The sequence below is a fragment of the Ursus americanus genome, chromosome 2 (genome assembly GCF_024610735.1).
Source record: "Ursus americanus isolate L20-20 chromosome 2, mUrsAme1.1.p, whole genome shotgun sequence".
NCBI classification, from domain to species: Eukaryota; Metazoa; Chordata; class Mammalia; order Carnivora; family Ursidae; genus Ursus; species Ursus americanus.
This window is the reverse complement of record NC_142128.1, coordinates 90,037,889-90,062,159: the sequence shown is the minus strand read 5'-3', so window position 1 is coordinate 90,062,159 and position 24,271 is coordinate 90,037,889. Positions and strand designations below refer to the sequence as shown.

The window sequence follows — 24,271 nt, the reverse complement described above, 5'->3', positions numbered from 1 at the left end:
GTTACCATTCTGATTTTGTAGATGAGGAACAGAGGCTTTGCGAAGAGAAGACATATATTTAATGGTTAGTGGAGATGACCTCGTTTACCTGACTCCAGAGCCCATGCATTTAATTTCCATTCATGGCCCCATTGAGGTATAGCAGATTATTTTCCTAGTAGATTTTTTCTAAAGGGACCTTGTTTTTTTTTTTTTTTAACAGAATCTTCTAGTCTTGGTTGATAATGAGGGGACAGCAAATTGTAAAAATAATTGTGTGCTCAGATTGCTCCTTTGCTCTGAGTGCACTTGGTACAGATCAGCTTTGCCCCCCATTGCTGACTCAGTGGGGGCTCACTGCCCCCTCCCTCCAAAGCAGTGGACAAGGCTCAGGTATTAGAAGGTGAAGGGATCCAAATGTCGTCTGTGCTGTACCGTGTTGCACCCCTGTGTCCACTGCGTTGTCATTATTCTCTGAGGACTTGAGTTATTCTCATGCCATTTCATCAAGCGTATACTTTACGTGGTTCTCTGAATGTAGGGGATGCTCAGTTACTCCCATACTCGGACATAAATCGAGATATCGGTGCATGGAACTGGAACACACCTTGCACCTTGCACCTTGTCCACATGCCACGTTCTGGTTCTCTTACTTATCTTCATTCTTGGGTCAGTGCTTAAGAAGCCAAGTTTTTTTCTTTTCTTCTCTTCTCTTTTCTTTTTTTCTTTTTTTTCTGACCAGAGAGAAGTTGGTCCCTTGAAGGCAGAGGAGGTATGGTGTGTGTGTGTGTCTGTGAGACGCGCAGGCAGCTTCTTTCTCTGACACAGACAAATCAATTAATAAAAATACTTTGGGAAAGATTTAACTAATGTACCTTCTCAGGTGTGGAAGGAACAACCCTTCAGCTTCCCTGTGGAAGCAGCACCTGGGATACCCTACTCAGGGGCTCCCTGCCTCGGCCTACCATCTGTCTCCACGACACAGGAGAAGCAGCCTCGTCCCAGGAGCAGGCGTCTTCAGCTCTTCGTACGAGACCCCCCAGGGCCCTGGCCCTGCTGCCTAGACCCATAGCGGGACCTTCATCTTCCTGCCCTTTAACCTCGGTTACCTGCTCGCTTGCCGATTCTTCCAGCTCTACCCCACTCTGCGTGTGGTGGATGTGTGGTGGACGCCTTCTTCCTACTTGAGTTCCCCGTCTTGAAGCCGACCACTCAGACCAGGCCTGCCTGGGGAGCCGGCTGCTAGGAGGAAGGCTCTGCCTCAGCTGTGCTGCTTCTTCATCGTTCCACGTAGTGACTCGGAGTGCTGCGGGCTTGATTGGATCTCGTACTTCCTCGGCCTCCCATCCTCCCATTTTCTTCTAGTGACACACACTCCCGAGTGACCCGATTCCCTTTTCCAAATCTCCCCTCCTCCTTTCGCACTCGATCCCCGCAGAGCCAGGGCCAAGCGTGGGCCCGCCGTCTCCCCTTGGCTTGAGCAGAGTGGGTGTCAAGTGCACTAGTGCCCTTTATCACCAGCTTTTCGTTGAATCCTCACAATCTGAGGGGCAGCTACGGTTATTCTTCCCGTTTTGCAGAAGTGTAAATCAAGACGCGGAGGTGAGGACACTTGTCCAAGGTGACACTGATGGCGAATGAGGACAGCAGGCTGCAGAGGCCCCTCTGACTCCAGAGCCCATGCCTCGATCCACCATGTCCCCATCCAGATGTTCTCCCGAAGCCAAACCAGGCTGGGGTTTCCTCTGAACAAGCTCTCATGATTACTTGTGGAGATGAGGGCAGAAATGAAACTTGTAATGCTTCTCCGCTCCTATTTGGATCAGTCCCAGCTTTTGTCCCTTCCCTGTTCCCCCACCCCCCACCCCCGGCCACTCCGGTGGCCCAGGTTCCCCCAGCAGAATGCACGCTCAGGCCGTCTCTCCGCTGTATCACTAGACGACTTCGCAGGTCTGAGCCACCAGCAGACCCTGCGGCCAGCTCTCCACTCCCAGGGCTTTGAAAGGCAGACTCGTAAAAGAAGTCCCCTGAGACTCTGGTTAGGGAAGTCTTACAGTCTGGCTCTGCTCGGCCTTACAGGCTTCAGCAGTTTTGCTCCCAGTTACGGCTGTTTACATGGCCTTTAAGGCTTACCCCTCAGGTTCCTGAAAACACTTCTGTCATATCTGTCATACCTTTCCCTTTCACCCACATCTCTTACCTTGGCGAGGCCTGAGTCTCGCATGGGGATAGTGGAATGGGGATGGAGTTTCGCAGGTGCTAAATAGAGGCCAGTGTCTCCCTGCGGGGTAGGCCAGTCCCTCGCCACACCTTCGGTTCAGATGTCCGTGTGCCTCTCTGACTGGTGATGAGAGCCAGGCTGACGGCAGAGCTTAGAAGCCCAGGAGCGTGCCAGCCTCCTCCTGTGGCTGCCTCAGTCGGTAAGGAGCACGGGGCACGGTCTGGGCTGGCTGAGTGCTGCAGGCCCCAGCGGCGGGGGGCGGGGGGCGGGGCAGGTGGAAGGGGGAGCAGAGCCTCAGGTCACAGTGGCCTGATGGGAGCCCCAGATGCTGCCATCCTCGGCGCAGTGCATTCCTCACACACTCGGCGTCCATGACTCCTACTTTGCTGTGTAGGTTCTGTGCTGGGCTGTGGGCATACAGGGCTGGGTAAGCAGAGACCTGGGAACTCCAGCGGCTCGTAGTCTGGGGTGGAGGGAGGACGTTGAGGAGGGGAGAGGAGGGTTTGGGGTGCTGGTTGGGACTCCAGCTGAATACAGACCTGGGTTGTTCCCGCGACTCCGGCACGTGTTGGAGACTCGTGTCCTCGGAAGGGGGTGCTGCTGCTCTGAGGAAGCGCCCTTCCCCGTGGGCAGCGGAGATTCCTTTGGACCCCTCATCTCCTGCCCTTCATTCCACCGTGATTTTGCTTAGGTTTGGCTCCATCCTTAGGGAGAACTCAAGCCGGACAGGCTGTCACAGAACATTTTGGTGGTGGCATGCCTGAAATTTTTTTCCCAGCATTATTGAAGCATAAATAACAAAAATGGTATATATTAGGGTGTTCAGTGTGATGATTTAGTATACGTAAACACTGTGATATGCTTAACAATCAAGTTAACACATTTATTACCTCGCGCAGTACCTTTTTAAAAAAGATTTATTTGAGAGAGAGAGAGAATGTGAGCATGGGCGTGGGAGTGGGAGGGGCAGAGCAAGAGGGAGAAAGAATCCCAAGCAGATTCTGTGCCGAGGGAGGAGCCTGACTCTGGGCTTGATCTTACCACCCTGAGATCACGACCTGAGCCAAAACCAAGAGGTCAGATGCTTAACTGAGCCACCCAGGTGCCCCACACCTTTTTTTTTTTTTTTTTTTTAATGGTCAAAGCACTTGCTCTCTTAGTAAATTTCAGGCTTACAGTATTATCAGCTGTAAGCACAGTGCCGTATATCAGATCCCCAGAACTTATTCATCTTATAACTTGGAAGTTTGTACTTTGGTGAATGTCTTCCCATTTTCTCTCCCCCAGCCCCTGGCAACCACTCACTGCTTCACTCTCTGGTTCTATGAGTGTGATGCTTTTAGATTACACATATAAATTGAAATTATACAGTATTTGTCTTTTCTCTGTCTGACTTTTTTCATCTAGCATAATGTCCTCCAGGTTTATTCATGTTGTTGCAAATGGCAGGATTTCCTTCTCTTTCATGGCTGAATAATATTCCATTGTATATATAAATCACATCATCTTTAGCCATTCATCTATCTATGGACCCTTGGGCTGTTTCCATGTCTTGGCTATTGTGAACAATGCTGCAATGAACGTGGGGGGTAGACGCCTCTTTGAGATAACTGATTTCATTTCCTTTGGGTAAACACCCAGAGGTGGGATTGCTGGGTCACAGGATAGTTCCATTTTTAATTTTCTGAGGAACCTCCATACTGTTTTCCACTGGCTGCACCAGTTTGCATTCCCCCCAACAGTGCACGAGGTTTCCTTTTCTCCACATCCTCACCAGCACTCGTTATCTCTTATCTTTTTGATAATAGCCATCCTAATGGGTGTGAGGTGTGAGATAGCTCATTGTGGTTTTGATTTGCATTTTCCTAATGATGAGTGACATTTCATATACCTGTTGGCCATTTGTATGTCTTCTTTAGAAAAATGTTTATTCAGGTCCTTTGCTGATTTTTTGAGGGTTTTTTGTTTGTTTTTGCTATTGAATTGTATGCGTTCCTTACGTATTTTGGCTATTAACCCCTTATCAGATATATAGCTTGCAAAAATGATTTCCTATTCTGTAGGTTATCTTTTCATTTTGTTAATTGTTTCCTTTCTTGTATCTCACTATGCTTTTCTTTCAGTTCTAGAGTTGGCTGAGTCTAATGCTAGAAGGAGACATGAGGAACATGTCTTCTGCTATTTAAATAGAATTTTAAAAAATTGTATCTTGGAGAGGTGTGGGTACTATTTCAACCTCTGTATGCCCTTCTGGTCTTAGTCTGCTGGGAAGGGCTCCAGGCTCTTCAATAGCAAGAGGAGGAAAGGGAGGGACCAATTGATTCTCTCTAGGAATTTCTTCTCCCCAGTAATCAACATTTCTTATGATTTCTCAGCTGAGCCTGGTTTTTTGGACCTCTGGAAATACATAGGTAATAAGACACAGGTACCACCCTAGATTTCCTTAGGATCATTGGGAAGAAAAACATAAAACCATGGGTGAACCGTAGGACTTAGCAATAAATGCTATCCTGGAGGCTTGAATAAAGTGTGAATGGGGCATCGGGTACATACCATTCTCTCTAGAAATGCCCTTTACTTGGGAAACTCCTACTCTTCATGTGAGACTCCATTAAAAAATCACCCCCTCTGTGAAATCCCCTTGATTACCACATGAACCATTGGTTACTTTAAAACTTGGTGTCTGGTAGCACTTCATTCAGACTTCCACAATAGTACTTACAGCCACTTCGCACAATGTGTTCACGTTCAGGAATTTCTAACAAGTCTGTGAGGCAATATGGGGCAGGGCTTGGATCTTATTGTCAGTGTGTCCCCAGAATCTAGCGTGATGGCTGGCACCTAGCGTGCTTCCCGAAAGATTAGGTAAAGACACAATGATGTAACCGCTTCTTCCCGAAGACTTAGTTCAGAGGGCAAGATGAGGCCAAACTATTGAGTTAAACAGTTGAGGCTCTTAACCATATAGCTAGATAAACTGACCTACTCAGTTCAGCCCAAGGAAATTGACAACTCAGACACTCCATGGGTGGAACGTACTTCTCCGGAGATTACCAGCATCTCTGCCCTCGCTTCTGAGATCTTAGTGCTTTGGCCCAAGAACTGCTCAGAGCCTGTGATGGCCATTGCCTCTGTAACTTAACGTTTTCCAGTGATAATTTGAGGCACGTGATGTGGCATTGGGGCCCAAGGACCAGAATCCATGATTTGAGTTTTGAGATTCGTAATCCTGGACATTGTTTTCTATTTATTTATTTTAAGTAGAGGGAACTTAATGGAACCGAGCAGACTGACACTTGAGCAAGGAGAAGCTCACTAGATGATATTTTGAAAAGTGATCATTTGGTAGAATGTGTTCCGTACATCTGTATGCGTATACCAGGCACACATGGTTCAAGCCACTACTGAGGAATAGGTACTTCAGCTTTCTCACCAAATACCATAAAAAATGCAGGTAGAAGCCTCCACATGACTTTTTCCTTTGTGGATCCTAGCAGTGTGTTACCAGCAAATATATAAGGTTCAACCAGATTTGTTTGCATAATATATTAGCCTTGGGTTACATGAGTGATTCTCAATGGGGGAAGTGCTGCCCCCTAGGGACATTTTGGGAAATAGTGAGGGTGGTTTTGGTGTCACAATGATGGGTTACTGTTGGCATTCAGTGGGCAGGTGCTAGGGATGTTAGGCTTCCCTGTAGTGCATGGATAGTTCCACAAAATATATCCTCATCCTGCTTGCCTCTTGAATTCTGGCTGAACATTCACGTAGACGAAACACCTATTTATAATGATCCAAGTCTAGAAGTTAACTTTAAACACAACTGCTTAATCACAGAAGGTTTTTTTTGTTTTGTTTTGTTTTCGTTTTTTTACCTTAAATATACTTTCCCAGGAATGCAACTTCGTGTTATTGAAGAAAGATTGCCTTTTGATTTGTTTGCCGATTTTACCAAGGGTTGTTCCCCATTTTGGAAACATGCCATTGAGGGCAATGCTACTATAGTATTTGAGCGGCTGATACGCATGCGTCTGTCCTTCAGCATTTGGAGCTCTCGCAGTCATACCGACTCTGTGAGCTTCTACTCATATGCTTTGATAGCTCTGATTTCAAAATGTCAGTATAAAGAAAAATACCTGTAATGTTTGCTGAGTATTTTGTTATTTCAGAAACTTGTAGGGTAGAAAATTGGAGTGCACTTCTTTAGTTTATTAAGCACTTATTCTGTGCCAGATAGGTTGCTGAGAAATGTGCCTTATTATGGCCTCTCACTTGGAGTGTGGGCACGCTGTTATCCTCACTGGTGGCCCTGAAATCTGCCCCAGACCACACTGCCCATGGGGCAGAGCCAGCCCAGATTGGAATCCATGTTTGTCACCTACAGAGCCTACCCTCTCAACTCTACCACATTAGCTAGTTTGGCCTGCAGGAAAGAAATGAACTTTTCTTGGCACCTACCAGACAGGGTCTGTGTTGAATGATGGGGGTGGGGGGGCATCTGACAAGCTTAGGGGTTCACACTGCCTTGGTTTGTGTTTCTGCCTCCAGTTGTGGCTGCGATCTATGGAAAGGCTGGGCCAGGTGGGCATTTAGGAAGGGCAAATTTCCTCTTCCATAAGCCTGCTCCCTTTCTTGAAGACATCTGGGGAGCATATTTATTTTGAAATATTACACGTGGACCACATTTCAGCAATTAAATAACATGAGTACCATTCAGAATTTAGAATCTGGCCTAAAACCTGGAGTTCTATATCAGAGCTGACCTTAACACAGGAAATACGTATTTTGTGATGGTTAATAGACCATCAACTAATAGCTGTTATTAGTATTAAAAGTTTGTATTAGTTAATAATAGACAACCTAGCATTTATCTATCTTGCATGATTCCTCCCAGATGGAGTTAATGACTTGGAGAAGTGACTGGCTTTCCATTTATAACTGGTTGGTTTTATGTCCCTTAGATTTCACTGGGGACGTGATGGATCCAGTGGGCATAGATGGTGAGAACAGGTGTCCATATGGGGATCTGTGGAAGGTACCTTAGCATGGCAGAAGCAGAGCCTGTACCTGGCTGCTGCTATCCACGGGGGCCACATTTCTTGGAGGCACTGGACCCTCACCCAGGGGAGGCTTTAGGAAAAGACCTAAGGGAGATCTGTCATCTACTCCAGAGAGACCAGTGGGATGTCCTCATCAGGAAAAATCTGGTCTTGTGCTGGGAGTCAAATCATCATGGGCATGAAGAGGCTGTGCGGAATAGTGATTAAGCGCGTGGCGTCTAGAGACAGGCAGTTGTTTTCAAGGTGAGTAAGCTCAGATAAGTTGCTTGAACTCTCATTGCCTTGGTTTTCCCATCTAAAAATGAGGATCATGGTGGAGCTATCTCATAGGTTACTTGCTGACTTAAATGAGGTAGTTGATGTGCATGGCTTAGTTTACATTGACTAATAGATGCTACATTGAACACATGGTATGTGCTTAATAAATGTTAATTGCTATTATTATTCTTCCTTTGAAAATGAGGATAATAAAAGAACCTACCTCACAGAACTGTTGTGAGGATTCAATCAACTAATATATACATATATTATTATATACATATTATATATATGTATATAAAGTGACCAGAACAGTGCCTGCCATTTTGTAAGTAATAAATGTCAGTTATTATTATTAATAATGTTATTATTACCATCTTGAGGGAATTACCAAATTTTAAGATTCTTGTAGCAAATTTTAAAACTGCTCTGATTTAAGTATTTTCATACTACTACCAAGTGTTCTGATATTTGATTTTCTAAACATATGACAGTGGCACATTGTATAGGACAACTTTGTCACTGTAATAACAGAGCTTAAAAACTCCCCTGTTGCTGCATATCAGTGTTACAGTGGAGTTATATTTGAATATATGGCTTTCTTTAAGGATTAAAATAAATGTTGTGGGTGTCCATTGCTAATGTATTCTTTAGTCTCTGAGATATTTATGGGAAGATATTTAACCAGCACTGGCTGGTTATTTTTTTATTTTTTATTTTTTATTTAAAAATTTTTAAAAATTATTTTTTAAAAGACCTATTTGTGAGAGAAAGTGCACGCGCGCTTGCAAGCATGAGCAAGGGGAGGGGCAGAGGGTTTGAATCTTGGAGCAGATTCTTTGCAGAGCGCGAAGCCCCCATGTGGGGCTCGATCTCATGACCCTGAGATTATGACCTGAGCCGAAACCAAGAGTTAGATGCTTAACCAATTGAGCCGTCCAGCTGCCCCTATTTTTTTTTTTTAACAATTAGAAACAATTTTCTAAACAATTAGAAAGGTGTTGGGCTGAAAATGAGAGAATCTCAAGTGTGACCTCTAAGAAAACTTAGAGGTCTTCTATTCCAATCTCTCCATTTTACAGACAGCTCCGAGAGGTTCATTAACTTGCCTAAGATCCAACAGCTATTGAATGGCAGAGCGGGGCCTAGTTGTTGGCCAGTGATCACTTGGTGGTTGGTTATTTGATGCGTTAGGGTCATCTGTGTTGATGGAACTGGGACTAGAAGCCAGGTCTGCTCCATTCAGTCTGGGTCCCCTGAGGGGCTAGGTGAGAGGATCAGTGGAACATTTAGGTACAGAGTGGCCCCAATCCATGACCAAGCACTGTCACACTCTCCTTTGGTCTTTGGACACCTGCAGGATATAGACGGAAGAACACTATATTCAGAATCAAAAGACCCTGCCCCTAGCCCTGGCTCCATTTTTCTCCCTGTCCACTACTGCAGGTTTCCCGAGGTATAATTTATACACAGTAACCTTTTTTAGTTCATACTTCTTTGAGATTTGACAAATGCACAGTCATGCATCATCACCACAATCAAGATAGAGAACAGCCCCTTCACCCCAGAATCCCTTTGTGCTTTTTGTATTCAACTTTTCTCCCCCAGTTACCAGCTTTGGACCCCCACCTATCTTTTCTGTCTCTATAGTTTTGCCTTTCCAGAATGTCCTATAAATGGTATCATACAGGACATGGCCTTTTGAAACTGGTTTCTTCCACTTTAGCATAATGCATTTCAGATTTGTTCTGGCTGCATTTTAGTGTCTATAGGTCCTTGGGTAAGTTGCTTAGCTTTTAGCCTCAGTGTGTTTATCTGTAAAATGGACATAGCACTTGCCTTGCGTTTGTATCATTACAGACAGGAAGAAAGAAAGCACGTAGATGTGCATTAGCTCAAAGGAGGAGCAAGTACACAGTCTTCTTGTTTGTCTTGTTATGCGATTATCTTTCGAACAGACTCCACTTGGAAAGGCAATGCTGATTGAAGCATAAACCCTGTAGAGATTCGTGCCTCTGATGAGCAGAGCAGGATCCAGCATCACTGTGAAACTCTGCCCAGCCACAGGGCTCCACAAGCTGGTCCCAAGGTTTGAAATGTTACAAGAAACACTTTCCCAATGAGGGCTGTCCCCAGGGGAAATAGATCTCTGACATGTCGCCTCCACCATGCAACCCCCAAGAGGTGAGGAAGCCTAACCTGTGGATGAAATGCTTTGATGTATTTAGATGAAAGGCACTTTGCAAAAGACTATCATTAACATTGCTAGTAATTTGTAATAGTAATGGTGTTGTGGAAAAAAATATGATTATCTAACACACAGAGCACCAAACAGTTTGACAAAAAGATAGGGCCTCTCTTGGCTCCAAACACACAGGGAGGAGTTGGAAATGCGGATTTGCATTTCTTTTTGAGTGCTATGTGATTCTGAGTTACAGAACACATATGACCAACATATACTCCCTGGGCCTTTTTGCCTGGATGTGGATCCAGAGAGGCAGGTCTTTGATACCCTCTTCCCATCCAACTGGCCTGTGGATACCAAGACAGCAGGACAGGTGCATACCAGAGGAGGGAAAACCTGGACTGGGATTCAGGAGACCTGGATGCTGTATCTGGCTGTTGTTATTTGTGTGACTTCTCCTTTATTTCCTTACCCATAAAAGAGGGGGCTGTGGTAGGTCACCCTCAAGGCATCTCCAGTGATCCCATGAATGTTAGAACCACTGACTCCCAGCTCAGAGCACAGAGCAAGGGGGCAGGGAGCAAGGGGTGCAGAAAGCAACAACCCCGAGCCTTCGAGTGAAATCCTTCAGAGAAGCTCACTCTTTCCAGCACTAGCTGAATAAGATTCCAATAAACATATTGCTGAAATGTTTGTTTCCGGGTGTCATTTTAGACTGCAAGTAGCGAAAACAGATCCGGCTCCTATATATAGATACTGCATTTGGTTGTGTTCTGGGAGGCTTTTATTACTACGCTCCCTGGCCGCCTCCCAGCTGAGCTTTTCCCTCAAGGGATCAGATTTTGGAATCAGAAAGTCAGAGAGGATCAGTGACCATATTAGGGGGTCTCTCCCTCATCCCCCCCACCTCTCTCTCTCCCCACTAATGCTCTATACTGCAGGTGGACACAGACGTGGACTGGCTCCTCCCTGTGTTCCAAGACTCTTAATAATAATGACAATGCTAATGGAAACTGACCAGCCCCACTATGGCAGCAAATACAAGCAAAGCAGCCCTGCCGTCCTGGGCTTAAGGGAAACATAGTATAATTTGGGTTGAAACAAAGTGCAGATTGTCACAAACAGCTCAGTCTTTACATAAGAGGAGTCAGGGCCCTCTGTGGACAGAAGGGAAGAAAGGGGCTACTGAGTATTAAGGGTGGGGTTTTTTGGGGGAAGGGGGATGAGTGTCTGAATTTTACTAGAGAATTCTCCAGGGGAAGATACCGCTGGCACAAGAAGTGAATGAAGGAAGGTGGAGGTGGGTGTTGGAGGAAGGGTGTAGGCAGGGAAGGAGGAGGAAATAGGGGTTTACTTAAAGAGACAATGTGGAACCCTGGCAATCTGCTTTTCTAAAACGTGTCTGATCACTGGAGTGAGCCCCTCCACTGTGTATCCTTTGTTTTCTGTGCAGAAAGCCCAACCCCTGCCTCATTCTGTAGTGGCTCTCCTCACCTGCCCCTCTGATTTCTTTATGTTTAACCATCATGGATCTAACTGCCTTCCTGGTCTCCATATTTTGTGTGCCTCACCACCTCTTCCTCTTTTTTTCTTCCTCGCCGTCTCATTCTTCCCTCCTCTCTTCCCTGTTTTTCTTCTTCAGTCCTTCCTCCTTCCAGACTCTTCTCTTTTCCCTTCGCCCCCACCCCTCCTCCTTCTATTTTACTCCTTTCCTCCTCAACCTTCCCCTCCCCCTTTCTCCCCTTTCCCTCCTCTTTCCTCCCTCCTCTTTCTTCCCTTCCTTCTCCTTTCCCCTCACCCCTCTGTCTTTCTCCCCTTCTTTCCCTCTCTCCCCGTCCCCAGGTCCCCATCCCCTGCCCCTCTTCCCTCTCCCCTCTCTTGTCTCCTTCCCCTTCCCTCCCTCTCGGTCCTTGTTTATCTCTAAGCTCCAATTTCTCGCCTTATAGATTTACCTGCAGAACAAGACACCGCTCCTCTTGCAAAAACTGTTTAAGAAATCCATATCCTCTCCCTTCATTGCTTGGGCATTTCAGAAATGATATTCCTCCCCCAGCTACCCCCGTCAAAATAAAATAAATTCAGCCAGCTCCTGCTGTGTGTCCTTAAATCCATTCCCTCTGGCTTCGCTGGTTTGAAAGCCTGTACCCTAGAAGGGGCCTCCTGCATTTGCTGGCAACCCTGCTCGAGTCTGATCGCCACAGATAGTGCTTGGGAGTGAAAAAAAGGGGGAAAAACCCTCTCGTTGGAGATTTCAAAACAGATTCTACCAGCTTTCCAGTGTGCGCACTTGTGGAGTGGCAGGACTTGGGGAAGAGGGGTAGGGGCTTGGGGTGCCGGTGTTTGTCATAAACAAATAAGCCACAACATTTATGTATATATAAATGTGCGTTGCCTTTGGCATGTGTGGTGTCTCCCTCCCTGGCATCCAGGGTGGGTGCGCACACGGCCGACTTCTCTCCCACTTTTGCTGGGGCATGGTGTGTGTGTGTGTGTGTGTGTGTGTGTGTGTGTGTGTGTGTGTGATGGAATTGAGGAGGGGGCTGCTGGGTTTTTTATCTGATCCACTTGACAGATTATTTGAATCCAGCCCACCTTTCCGCACATGTCAAACAGATGGGATCATTGTTACAAGCCTTGAGAGAGCCGTGGCTGAGCGGTGGGTAAGGCAGGGAGGGGGAGAGGGGAGGAGGACGGAGGGGAGAGAGGGGCACCTTCTAGTAGCTTTGTGTTTTCACACGTTGGAACTGACAGGAGCCCTTCTTCTCCGTGGGGGGGGGGTGCTTTGGGGGGTCTGGGGCTGATGGGGGGTGGGATGGAAAGGAGAGCGAGAGGTGGGGTGTTGGTGGGCAGGGTTATGATGTCACAGCAAAAGTTACAACAGGAGGAAAACACAGAAATGGTTCAACATTTTTTTTTTAAACTTTGCACTGCCAAGAGCTGAAGGAGAGTGGTGAGCAAAGGAATGAAGGGGAGAGAGAGAAACTGAACTGGAAGATTGAGTTTTGTATAGCTTCTTGAAACCTTATGAATGGATTACTAGCAGCTGAGAGCCAGGAGAGACCTATAGGGACTGCAAGATCATTCACACATAAACAGGGGCAGAAAAGGAGGCGGAATTCTTCCTTGCTGTATTATCCCTCCTTCCTGAAATGAATGGTATGGAACCTTTTTCTGAGGGTCACGGGGGTGGCATGAAGGAGGGGGAAGTTTTCTTCTTTTCTTACCTGAGTATCTTTTCTTCATTTACACTAAGGTTCCTCTCCTTCCTTCTTTTCTTTCCTGGTGTTTCTCTCTCTCTCTCTTTCCCCCTCCCTCCCTTCCTCCCTCCCTCCCTCCCTCCTTCCTTCCCTCCCTCTCCCCACCCCCCCTTTCCTCTGCTTTTCTGTCTTTCTCTGCATCTCCCTCTACTCCCTTCCAAAGCTCCAAACTCTTTTGAGCTACTTCAGGGGGAAAAAAAAAGAAAAAGAAAAGGGCTAAGTCAGAAGGAGTGAAGGGAGATAGGAAAACAAGAAAAGGGAAAAGGACAGTCTGGGATCAAGGGATTTCTGTTTAGTAATGTCCACGTGCCTGAATTGATCTCTTTGGGGACTTGCTTTGAGGCTCCAGTGGATGCTGCACAGGGAGACTGGGCATGCCAGGGGGCGGGCGATTAGGGCACAGCATGCTGAACGCAAACAAGTCAGTATTTAGCCGGGCTAGAGGAGTTTAGGAAACGGAGGAGAAGTCTCAAGGCGAAAGAGGCACTGCGATCTTACTCCAAAGTGTGTGGGCTGCATGTTTTATGTGTGGGCAACACAAGCAGGGATTTTAGAACTGTAAGTAATTTTTCTTAGTGAAGGAAGGACCCAGTATATTCCTCTACCTGTTTTGTACCCACCTGTGGTCAAACATCCTCACCCGTGTCAAGAATTCAGAATCATGTTCTCAGTGTGTGCATACGTGTGTGTGTGTGTGCGTGTGTGTGTGTGTGTGTGTGTGTACATGTCCATGTGTTTAGGGGGTGGGACTCTGAGATAGCCTGCCTCTAGGCAAGCATTATTACAGAGGCTGGAGTCACATTATTTAGTTCCCCATCGTCTCCCATTCATTTCAAATCAGTTGAAAAAAAAAATAGTCGCTTGGGTCTAGCTGTTCATTTTTGTAAATTACTTATTTTGAGCATCTCATTTGTTTATTTGCTCACTCAGCATATGGTGACTTTTAGTAACTTCAGAGTGAGAAACTTCAGAGGGAATAAAAAGATCTCCGTAGTATGAATTCATGGCATTCCCATGTAATGCTTCTTACAGCAGGCTAATTGATTTGTTCTTCCTCCCAAGTTCCAATGTAAAGTGAATTTGGGGTATTGTTCTTTTGAATCCCAAATGATTGAAATAAGGAAAAAAATACAGGAGGCTTGTGGCAAAACAAAAGAAAGAGAAGCAAGTGGTCCTTGAATGGCTGGTGGGGGGTTTATTAGACAGTAAGCAGATCTGTTCACAACACATGTGCGAATGTGTGTGTGTGTGTCTGAGAGAGAGAGAGAGAGAGAGAGAGAGAGAGAGAATACACACCGAAAAGAGTGCTCCAAGACAGTATTGATTGCTATTGATTGTGTAGGCTGCGGCTGCTGAAAGAGAAAGCCCGAGATGTTTACTGGGGAAACCAGGAGTAGCGTCTGTCCCCTGTGCCTCAGTGAGGTGGGGAGGTTTTCAGGAGGAAGGAGGGGACAGGGAGTAGGTGGAGTGATGCACCGAACTTATTAGCTTTGACATCATCATTGTCTTTAAATGAAACAAACAAGAAGATAATTACAGGCAGAGAGAGAGGGAGAGAGGAGAGCGGGAGGCACCGGAGAGAACAGGTCCCCTGAAGTACACGCTCTTCTTCTCGCTCTCTTTCCCATCTGCCCAGGGACCCACAAGACTCCCAGAAGGTGAAGTCGAGGGCTCTCAGATTCATAAGGTTATTAGGACACCAGACTGGCATCCCCAAGGAGAACTTTACGGAGACTTGCAACATACCAACAAGTTGGAAGGGGATTAAAAAACCTTCAACACTCCACAAGCCCAAGCACCAAGCTGAGGGAAACATTCTGACCTGCACAGGCAGACTGGCAGCTGGCTGGGGCTCTGGCTGAGGAGGACCTCTGGAGAGCAAAAGCTAAGTACCAGCTTGAATTTTTGGGCCCCCAGGTTCCTTTTGCAGTTTTAGATAGAAGCATCAAATCCTGTGTCTCTGGATGCAAGTTCTTGTAGTGGTTTGTTTGAAGGGGGATGCGCTTAGGTACATAATGTTAACTCTTAGGGAAGGAAGAAGGAGAGAGAAATGAAAATGAGAAGCCTAGCGCCTTTTTCATGACTTCAGGTAGGGAGCAGTATGCGTTTGTGAGGGAGTGTGTGTGTGAGAGGATTTGGCTCCTGTCTGTGTGTCCCTCTTCTAGGATCAGCGGGGGGAGGGGCTATTGAAGAAGGGACCAAAAAAAAAAAAAAAAAAAAAAAAGAAAGAAAGAAACCTGAGCTCTCTAGGAGGAGGTTCCAAGGAACCCAGAGAAATGAACTTCATTCTGCAAGGACTGAACTAGAGTCAGGAGAGCCAGGTCAAGGGAGAAGCGAGAGGGAGGCACAGCACTCATCGCTGGTAGCCAGAAGAGGCACTCTTTTGGGGCTGCTCCTAAAATTTGGTCCGTGAACAAAACAGTTTCCCCGGTGACTGCGAATCCACGGCTAGCCGTCTCTTTCTCTTCTCCCCATCATTCCTGTGTGGTACCCAGAAGTTGACTTCTGGTTCTGTATAAAGAGCTGGGGGAGGTATGATGTGTCCAAAGATCCTGAGACTCAGCCTGGTGATTCTGGCGGGGTGGGCATTCAGTACTGCCGGCTCTGAGCCGGGCTGGACACGCAAGAGATCCCTGGCTCAGAGGGGACACCTGAACCAGGTGCCGGCGGAAGGAGAAAGCTGTTGGCTGGGGGCCAAGCTGCGAAGACCCAGAGCTGCTCCCCAGCATCACCTATTTGGGGTCTACCCCAGCAGGCCTGGGGACCACCTGAGGCCCTACCCTGTGGGGGGTCAGAGAACCCGCCATGCAGGACACAGTAAGCCAGATGCTGCGAGGGGCCTGGCCACAAGCCCAGCTGGAAGTGTGGGGCCGAGGGGTGAAGCTGAGCAGCCGTCCACCCCGTGGGTCTGGCATGATCCTACTGGGTGGTCTGAGCTGCGGGGAGACAATGACACTTATCTTGGCGATGGAGGATCCAAGGAGATTCCAGGTGAGGCTGAGACTCAGGAGCGCTCAGCCACGGCTGCCACCGTTACCACAACCTTCGTGGGCCCAAAGGAGCCCCAACCAGAGAGCCGAAGGAAGGGCCGGGCCAAGACCAGGCATCGTCGCCAGGTGGTGAAGGGGCAGGCGGGGGGCGTGCGGGGAGACCCTGGTGTCTCTCCCCGGCATTTCCAGCCTTGGCCTAAGCATCCCCTTGTACGTGGGGTCAGAACCAGTCTGACAGAGGACAGCATCCAGAAGGGTGGAGGGGACCCCCACTGGGAAACAGAGACCTTTAACCCCCACGGAGGATTGCCTGTCTTGTACTTCTCGGGGAGGCGGGGGCGGCTGCTGCTGCGCCCAGAAGTGCTGGCTGAGATTCCCCGGGAAGCGTTCACAGTGGAAGCCTGGGTGAAACCAGAGGGAGGACAGAACAACCCAGCCATCATTACAGGTAACAGCCCGCTCCTGGTCTTTCTGTGGTCTTTGGGGTATGGCTGGCTTTATGTTTGCCTGGCTTAGACATAGGGGATGAGGAGAGGAAGGGCACAGGGGCAGGAAAGCCAGGAGGGGCTGGCCAGGGAGAAAGGCGGAAGGGCCTTTATTCATCAGCACAGCCGGACTCCAGACGTCATCTATGATAATGACTCTGTAACCACAAGAGCATTTGTCCCAGTGAGTATCGATCTCATGTGGTTCTATACATTGTGCATGCACTTAGGAGACCTTCAGCTCACTCCTTACCCCCTCTTTAAAGGGGAAGCTCTCTGGTTCATTGTCAGTGGGGAAGAAGTGTCACACTCCATTTCTCACAGTCCAGTCTGAGAGAGCCAGGCAACTTTGCAGCGACATGTCAGGACCAGGACCTGCACAGTGAGCCATGGGTGGGCGGGGCCGGGCTGCAGGAGAACCAGGTGGCCAGGTGCACAGCCCCAAGCCCTGGCCGTTCCCTTTTCTTTGAGCAGCCCCGGAACTTAGCAGAAAGCTCCTATCCGGCCCGGGTTCTGGAGTCCCGTTTGCTTGTCCTAACATGTATCCAGCCTGACAACAGCAGGGGATGCTGGAAGAGGCTGGCATTTACAAGCCAGGACCCTGGTGTCTAGCCGTGGCTCTTTGTATGAGGGACGTAAAGAAGAACTGTGTGTAACTATGGTTTTGACCAGAGGTAATACCTCAGAACATTGTCTGTATTTGTTTTCCACTATGCCCAGATCTTGGCTTTCATGGAAGGTCACCCAGAAGGACAAAGAAAAGAGGGGGATTAGGAATAACTATCTCCCTTTCCTTACTGGGGGAGGGGGCGTTGGTTTCAAGCAAGGGCTGGGGGCTAGACATGACAGGTCATTGTTTATGGTCCCGTTGTCCCTTCGAATCCCCCCATGAAAGAACCTCACACAAGGCTAGGCACATCGTAGATCCATTTTAATCTCATTAATTTGGATTATCTACAATGCCCTCTGATGTTTGCCAGTCCCATTTACATTGGTGGGGGAAACTGAAACAATGAGAGGTGTGCCAGAGGCAGAGTGGGAATGGAACCCCAGAGCTCCTGAAGTGCTTGATGACTTCCCAAATTAAAAACTTCTCAGGTTGCTGGATGCCTGCAAATAAGTTTCAGACTGGAGAAAGAAATCTGGAAGGAGGGAGCCTCTTTCAATGGGGTGTTGCTGGAACATCCCTTCTGGACACGCTGTCTCCCCCTCTTTGGCTGTGATTTCTCCTTTGGAAGCTGGGATTCCCAGACACTGAGCGCTCTAGTCTTGTGGTTTTGCTTTATTTTATTTTTGGGTGGGAGAGGGGGTGAGGGGAGGGGAGAGAGAAGGGGCTGGGCTGTGAGAAGGTGGGGGCAGAGAAAAAGTAGAAGGAAATCCTTATTCTGGGGCCAAATGGAAGAAATAATGAGATGATTATCTGATCAGAGTTGGCAGCTTCACAGCTTTTCCCAGATGACATCTTCTTGCTGCCTAATCTCGCTTCCTAGTACCCATCTGCCAGGGAAACTGTATGCTTGCAGTCTAGACCGAGACCCACGGCTCCGCTTACCCCTCCTCCTGCAGTAGCAACAGAGGGACCTGGGATCAGTTCCCTGGCTGTGAAGAATTAGAGAGGGATCCAACAGGAATATATGAGCGAGGCTCTCAGAGGCTATTGCTTTCAGTTATTAAAACCCAAACCCGAGGGAATGGATTCAGGACAGTGGGTACCTGACCTCTGTCCTGTCCCTTGCATGTCCCGTCTCCCGCTCTGCAGAGCGTAACATCAGGAGCTCATTCCAGTTACAGTCCTTCTCCTTGCAGGTCCCCACTTGCCCCCCATACAGCTCCCTCCCTTGCCCACCTGTCCACCACCAGCCACCCGCCCCCCCAGCCCCCACCTTGCCACAGCACACACACTCAGATCCTTCTCCAAAGTGCCCCTCTGAACCCTCTGGAAGCATGTAAAATTAGGCAGGAAGTCTTTTGCAGACAGTCTAGCCTCTGAGACTTCTTTCTCTTCAAATCAAAGTGGCCCTTGTGGTGTACTGGCATTTCCCCTTGAGGTCCACACCAGGAAGGTTGAGGGCAGGGAATACCCAGGTCTAGCTCCTCTCCACCTTCCACCCTGTATCTTTCTTCAGACTTGTGCACATTAGAACATATTCAGGAAAGATTTAGGGTAAAAGTCTGGGAAAAATGGGGGCTGGGAACGAGGCCTTCATTCTTCAGGATTTTAGCAGCTGGGCTCCCAAGGGCATGGGCATCCTTGTCTATTCACCATGCTTAGCTCCGTACGCTTCACTTGTGGGCCCCAAGGCTGAGGGCCATGAAGCGGTCCTCAGGGGCAAAGGTCTCTGATTTGCACGAATGTACTCACTCCGATCAACAGACCGGACCATCTTCCCTCTCTTACCCAGCACTGCTCCTGTTGCTGGTCACTGCCCATTCCTGGGTTGCTGGGCCTTCTCCTGCACAGAATAACAACTGGACCGAGTTCCTGGGAGCTAAACATACTCCAACCTTTGAAGTTCTGCTGCTCCATTGAGGATAACCTGAGGTGCTGCAAGCCTTGACTCCCATACTCTTTTCCAGTGGTTCTCAAACCTCAGCTTCTACTTACCCAGCATCCCATTCTCAATCTCCCAAACTTGGGGCATTTTCCCCCTTCAGCAGAGATGTCAAGCAATTCACCAGCCACTCTGAAGGACCCCACCCCCCCAGATGTGGGGCCTCAGGGAATACTTCCCACATGGGGCACTAGGTGGCAGTGTTGCTTCATGCACAGGAGAGTAGGCGGCTCTTTGGAAGCCACGTAGTGGGGAATGTGTCTGGTTTCCTGGATTGCTGTCCCTGCCCCGGCCTCTGGGCTGTATTTTGTCATCCCCTCCCAGAGTGGTGTTGGTAGGCATCCCTTAGGGTTGGCTTCATACAAGTCTTTTTGCAGGGCCTTTGCGAAAGGGCTAAAGTGGCATTTTGGGGGGTTGTGACTAACTTGCAGCAACTAGTAAAGAAAACAAAATCAACTAGAGTTATCTCCTCCCTCCACCCCAAACGCCCACATTCTTCCAAAATAGGAAGTGGGGCTCCAGAACTGATTGCTGGAATCCTTTTTTTCAGGGCCCAGGACAATGCAGGCCTCACAAACTTTAGGTGCTCTCTGGGCCCTAGAGGGGGCATCATAGTACTGCCCCCCACAGCCCCCCAAGGTAAGGCCTTCCAAAGTTGCCTGTGCCCTGTGCTCTGGAGCAGGGCAACGGGAGATAGGAAAGGACTGCGTACAACTCTTCCAGCGTAAGGGTCTCGATAAAACTAACTACTCAGGGACCTGGCAATTTAGGGACGTGGGGCCACGGAGGAGTAGCCTGAGGTCACAGGCCCATTTGGTTGGGCTATTGGAACTCACTCAGCAGCAGACAGAAGACAGATTCTGTCCCATCATGATGTGAAATCCTTAAGCTCCAGCACCCAAGCCGAAACCATCCTGTTCCTTTCCCTCCTTCTCAACTTACTTTCCCCTCCTTCAACCCCAACATACACAGAAGAGAAACTTTTAATAGGTTCCTCCTCACCCATAATTGATGTCAAATGTTCCCTGCAGTTGCCCAGCTGAGTAACCACCTGCAGCTCCAAGTTGCAGGGGCCTGAGTCAGTGAGTCCGTGGCCGGATTAGAGCTTGAGTCCACGTTTCTTCATTCAACAAATATTTACTGAGTGCCTTGCCATGCAAAGCCCGGAGAGGCACTGTGGGGAATACAAAGATGTCTAAGAAACTGTCCCTCACTTGAAGACCAGTTTTTCTCTTGTGAGGATCCAAGTTTCGGAGCGGATCCCAGTACAGAACCGAGGAGTCAAGCCGACCTGGACTCAGAGCCTGTCTCTGACACTTATCAGCGCTCTGATCTTTGGCAATTCATTGAACTTTTCTGAGCCTTGGTTTCCTCAAGTCGAGAAATGAGATAATGTCTTACAGAGTTGTTATGATGTTTGAATAAGTCGTGTATGTAAAGTGCCCGATAGAGGGCTTGACCCGTGGTACTTACTTACAGCGTGGTATTAACAGCGGGAGACAGTCATCACTAAGAGCAGTGGGTCTGAACCTACTTACCTTTGGTTCTACCCATGAACCTGTAATTTTTCCTTAGGTGAGACATTAACTTTAATTTCTTAGGAACTTAGTCAGGTAATCTGTGAAATAGGAATGATGGTAAATAGGCTTTTTCACAAGATGGTTTCAAGATGATTGAGAACACAATAGAATCAGTTGCCTAGAAGAACTCTATTTTTTAGAATCACGTGTTTTTTTCAGCCTGGGCTGCACTATTTTGAATAAATTGGACAATGGCACTAAAGCTTTTTTGGCATCACAAACTCTTTTGAGAATCTGACGAGAGCCATGCTTACTCCCTAGAAAAACGTGCATGTTCCCGTAGTTTACACAGCTGTCAGAGCTTTCTGGAGTTCCTGATGGCCCATGTCTCCTGACCATGGGTTAAAAACCCCTTGTTTAGGGCATTTGGATGGCCCTTTTTGGTATGTTTTGAATGACATCTAAGAAATGAGATTTTACGGGATGCAGAGACACCCCCCTCTCCCAATAAGGGAGCTGTGTACTCATGGGAAGAAGTTTCATTTGTGCAGACAAGGAGCATCACAGAAGACAGATTCCCACACCCAGAAGTGTCAGTGTGCATGTGAAGAGAATTTAAAAGGTGGACCATGGGTGCTATCTCCCCCTTTATCCAGTCTTAATGACAGGGGAAGAGCCGTACACCTACCTTTCACAGAGCTCCTCAGGAGACGAGGATTCTGCGACCTTCCTCCTCAGCTGCTTCTTCCTATCTCGCAGCAATGATCAAAGTCAGAGTGTTTGTTTGCCCTCCTGGGACCCTGAGGGATCACCCATTTCTTCCACATTATAGCCCTGCTCCTTGGCGGGGGCCTAGATACGCAGCAAAGCTGTAGCACCCCTGCCCTCTGCGTGGATGAAACATGGATGCGAAGGCCGTTGTTCGTCTCGGGGGCTGGGTTTGCCCTTCGTGGTGGGGTGAGGTACATGAGTGTGCCGGTGTAGACAAGCCATGAGCCCTGATGGTTGTACGGTAGCATCCGCGTACGAGGGGTTTTATCTTGTGCCCGTACGCCCATCCAGAAAAGGGGGCAGCAGCTAGTGTTAGAAGTGTAACAGGCTTTCACTCTGCCCCTCCTTTCACGGCTGACTGCTGAGCCCCTTGACCAGGCAGCCTTCCTGATTCCCGCAGTGAGGGCCATCTCTACTTCCCGGCTTCCGTAGCCCTTCTCGTGGGTTTCCTGGGGTGCATGTTGCTTCCTGTCTTATCAGTTCTGCACATGTCTCATTTCTATCTACCGAAAGTTCCCCGGAGCCAAATGCATGTCTGATTCGCTTTTGTCATCCCTACATACCTAGCACAGTGTTAGACTCTCAGTTATGTTTGTAGGACACATAAAGTAGAAATTTAAATTGCCAGATGCCCATTAGGGATGAGAATAATGGTGAGAGGAACTTTCTGAATCTCGAGGCTCTTTGTGGGGAACAGGGAAGTGGCTTTCAAATCTGCTTTTGCTGTCTGCAGGGGTGCCTTGGGGGCTTCTGAGCGGGATTGCCCGGTGCAGGGCTCCCCCGCTCCGTTCAAGAGGAGCAGCCCCTTCCTTATCCTTTTCTATGAAGAAAGAGTTTAAGTTACTTTAAAAAAGCTTAAACCCCACAACTCTAGAGCACAGGTTGGTATACTAGGGCCTGTGGGCCACATCTGGCCCAAAGCCAAGGCCTGTTTTATTTTATTTTTTTTTTTAAAGATTTTATTTATTTATTTGACAGAGATAGAGACAGCCAGCGAAAGAGGGAACACAAGCAGGGGGAGTGGGAGAGGAAGAAGCAGGCTCATAGCGGAGGAGCCTGATGTGGGGCTCGATCCCATAACGCCGGGATCACGCCCTGAGCCGAAGGCAGACGCTCAACCGCTGTGCCACCCAGGCGCCCCTAAGGCCTGTTTTATAAAGTTTTATTGGAACCCAGCCGCGTCGTGTGTTCTCAGTGGCTGCTTTCACACTAAATGGCAGAGTTGGGGAGTGGCAGCAGAGACAATTCAGCCCACAAAGCCTAAAATATTTACTGTCTGGCCCTTTGTAGAAGGAGTTTGCCGACTCATGCTCTAGACCGTTGCTTCTCAACTTAAATGTTGATAGACATCACTTGGGATTCTTCTTAAAATGTAAGGGCTGCCATGGGCACAGGCCTCGAAGTGGATGCCCTGAGGATCTGCCTCACAGCCCTCCAGCTGCTGGCTGCTTCACTGACCAAAGACCCCAGGAGCTATGCTCTGAATTCCTCACTCCATGTGCACTGAGGCCACGTGCGCTTCGGTGTGGTGGGGATAAAGCAAATCAGTTCCCGAGAGCACTTCTCTAACAGCCAGCTCTGGCTCGAAGACTCTCGAAGGGCTTGTAGAACATTCCTTAGTTTGAACAGTGGTCTCCAGTGCTTCCACTGAACCTCCCTTCCCTCTCCTTCCTTCGAGGTCAGACTGGCAGTGCCGGCTGATGGCTCTCCCATCCTTCCCAGGTGCAAGCCTCTTGTCTCCCAGAGTTGTCCCCCTAATGAAATCCTTGTGCGTGAAGCCTGTCTCGGCATCTGCTGTTTGCACTAACACAACTAATGAGCATAAGTGCACACTCTGATTCAGTAGGCCTGGGACAGAGAGCCTGCATTTCTAACAGAGATCTCGGTGATCCAGCTGCCATATAGTCCATATTGATGTAGCAAGACTCTAGACTTGTGAGTCTAGAGCAGGGGTCAGGAAACTTCTTCTGTAAAGGAACAGTAGTAAATGGCTTTGGTTTTGTAGGCCCGACAGTCTCAGTTGCAGCCATTCTGGTGTGAGTGTGCGAGCAGCCATGGAAAGTGTCTAAATAGATCAACGTGTCTATGTTTCAAGAAAACTTTATTTATGAGCATAGGGGGCAGGCCAGGTCTTGCCTGCGGCCCTCCTTTGCTGACCCAGGGTATGGAGGGCGTGGTGCTCCTTCGCAGCCCTCTGTTGCTTCGCTTGCCTCTGTTGCTTCACTTCCTAGCTCTGTGCTGCCCAGAGTAATACCAACAGAGAGGTGGTGGCCGTATCCGCGGTGGGGAAATGCCGTCTGTTTATTTTATTTATTTATTTTTATTTTTTAAATTTTTAAAAAAGATTTTATTTATTTATTTCACACAGAGAGAGAGACAGCCAGTGAGAGAGGGAACACAAGAAGGGGGAGTGGGAGAGGAAGAAGCAGGCTCCCAGCAGAGGAGCCTGATGTGGGGCTCGATCCCAGAACACCGGGATCACGCCCTGAGCCGAAGGCAGACGCTTAATGACTAAGCCACCCAGACGCCCCATGCCATCTGTTTAAGTAAGAGCAAAACTTCCCAGAGATTTCCCACAGGAAAGAAGTCCTGCTACTTTCTTGGTCTGAGGATTCCAGGTGGAGTTTATATTTATGTATTTTTCTTGTTAAGAAAGTTGCATTGAGTTATGACTCACATATCATCAAGTTCACATGTTTAAACTCTACAATTAATAGGTTTGTTGTTTATTTTTTGAGAATTGTGAAACATTTACCAATCTAATTTTAGAAGGTTTCCTTTGACCCAGAAGAGCCTCTGTAGCCATTAGCAGCCAGTCTGTATTTCCCTCCTCACCTTCCTGCCTCCACCACTGGCAGACATGACTACCAGTCTCTTTCCTGCCTCGATAGATTGGCTGCTTCTGGACATTTCATATTTGAGTCTGGCTTCTTCCGTTGGAGGTTGGTTCATCATGTTTAACATGTAGTTTCATTCTTTTTTATTGCCGAGTA

General features: G+C 48.1%; 1 protein-coding gene across 1 annotated transcript in view; it reads left to right on the top strand.

Moving 5' to 3' along the window:
- The first annotated feature begins 14,606 nt into the window (after positions 1-14,606).
- PAPPA2 (pappalysin 2) overlaps positions 14,607-24,271 on the top strand; it is a 260,116-nt gene continuing 250,451 nt past the window's right edge. The window contains exon 1 of the mRNA XM_045811473.2: positions 14,607-16,398. Coding sequence (XP_045667429.2) covers positions 15,495-16,398 — 904 coding nt within the window. The 5' untranslated portion in view covers positions 14,607-15,494. The remainder of the gene's footprint in view (positions 16,399-24,271) is intronic.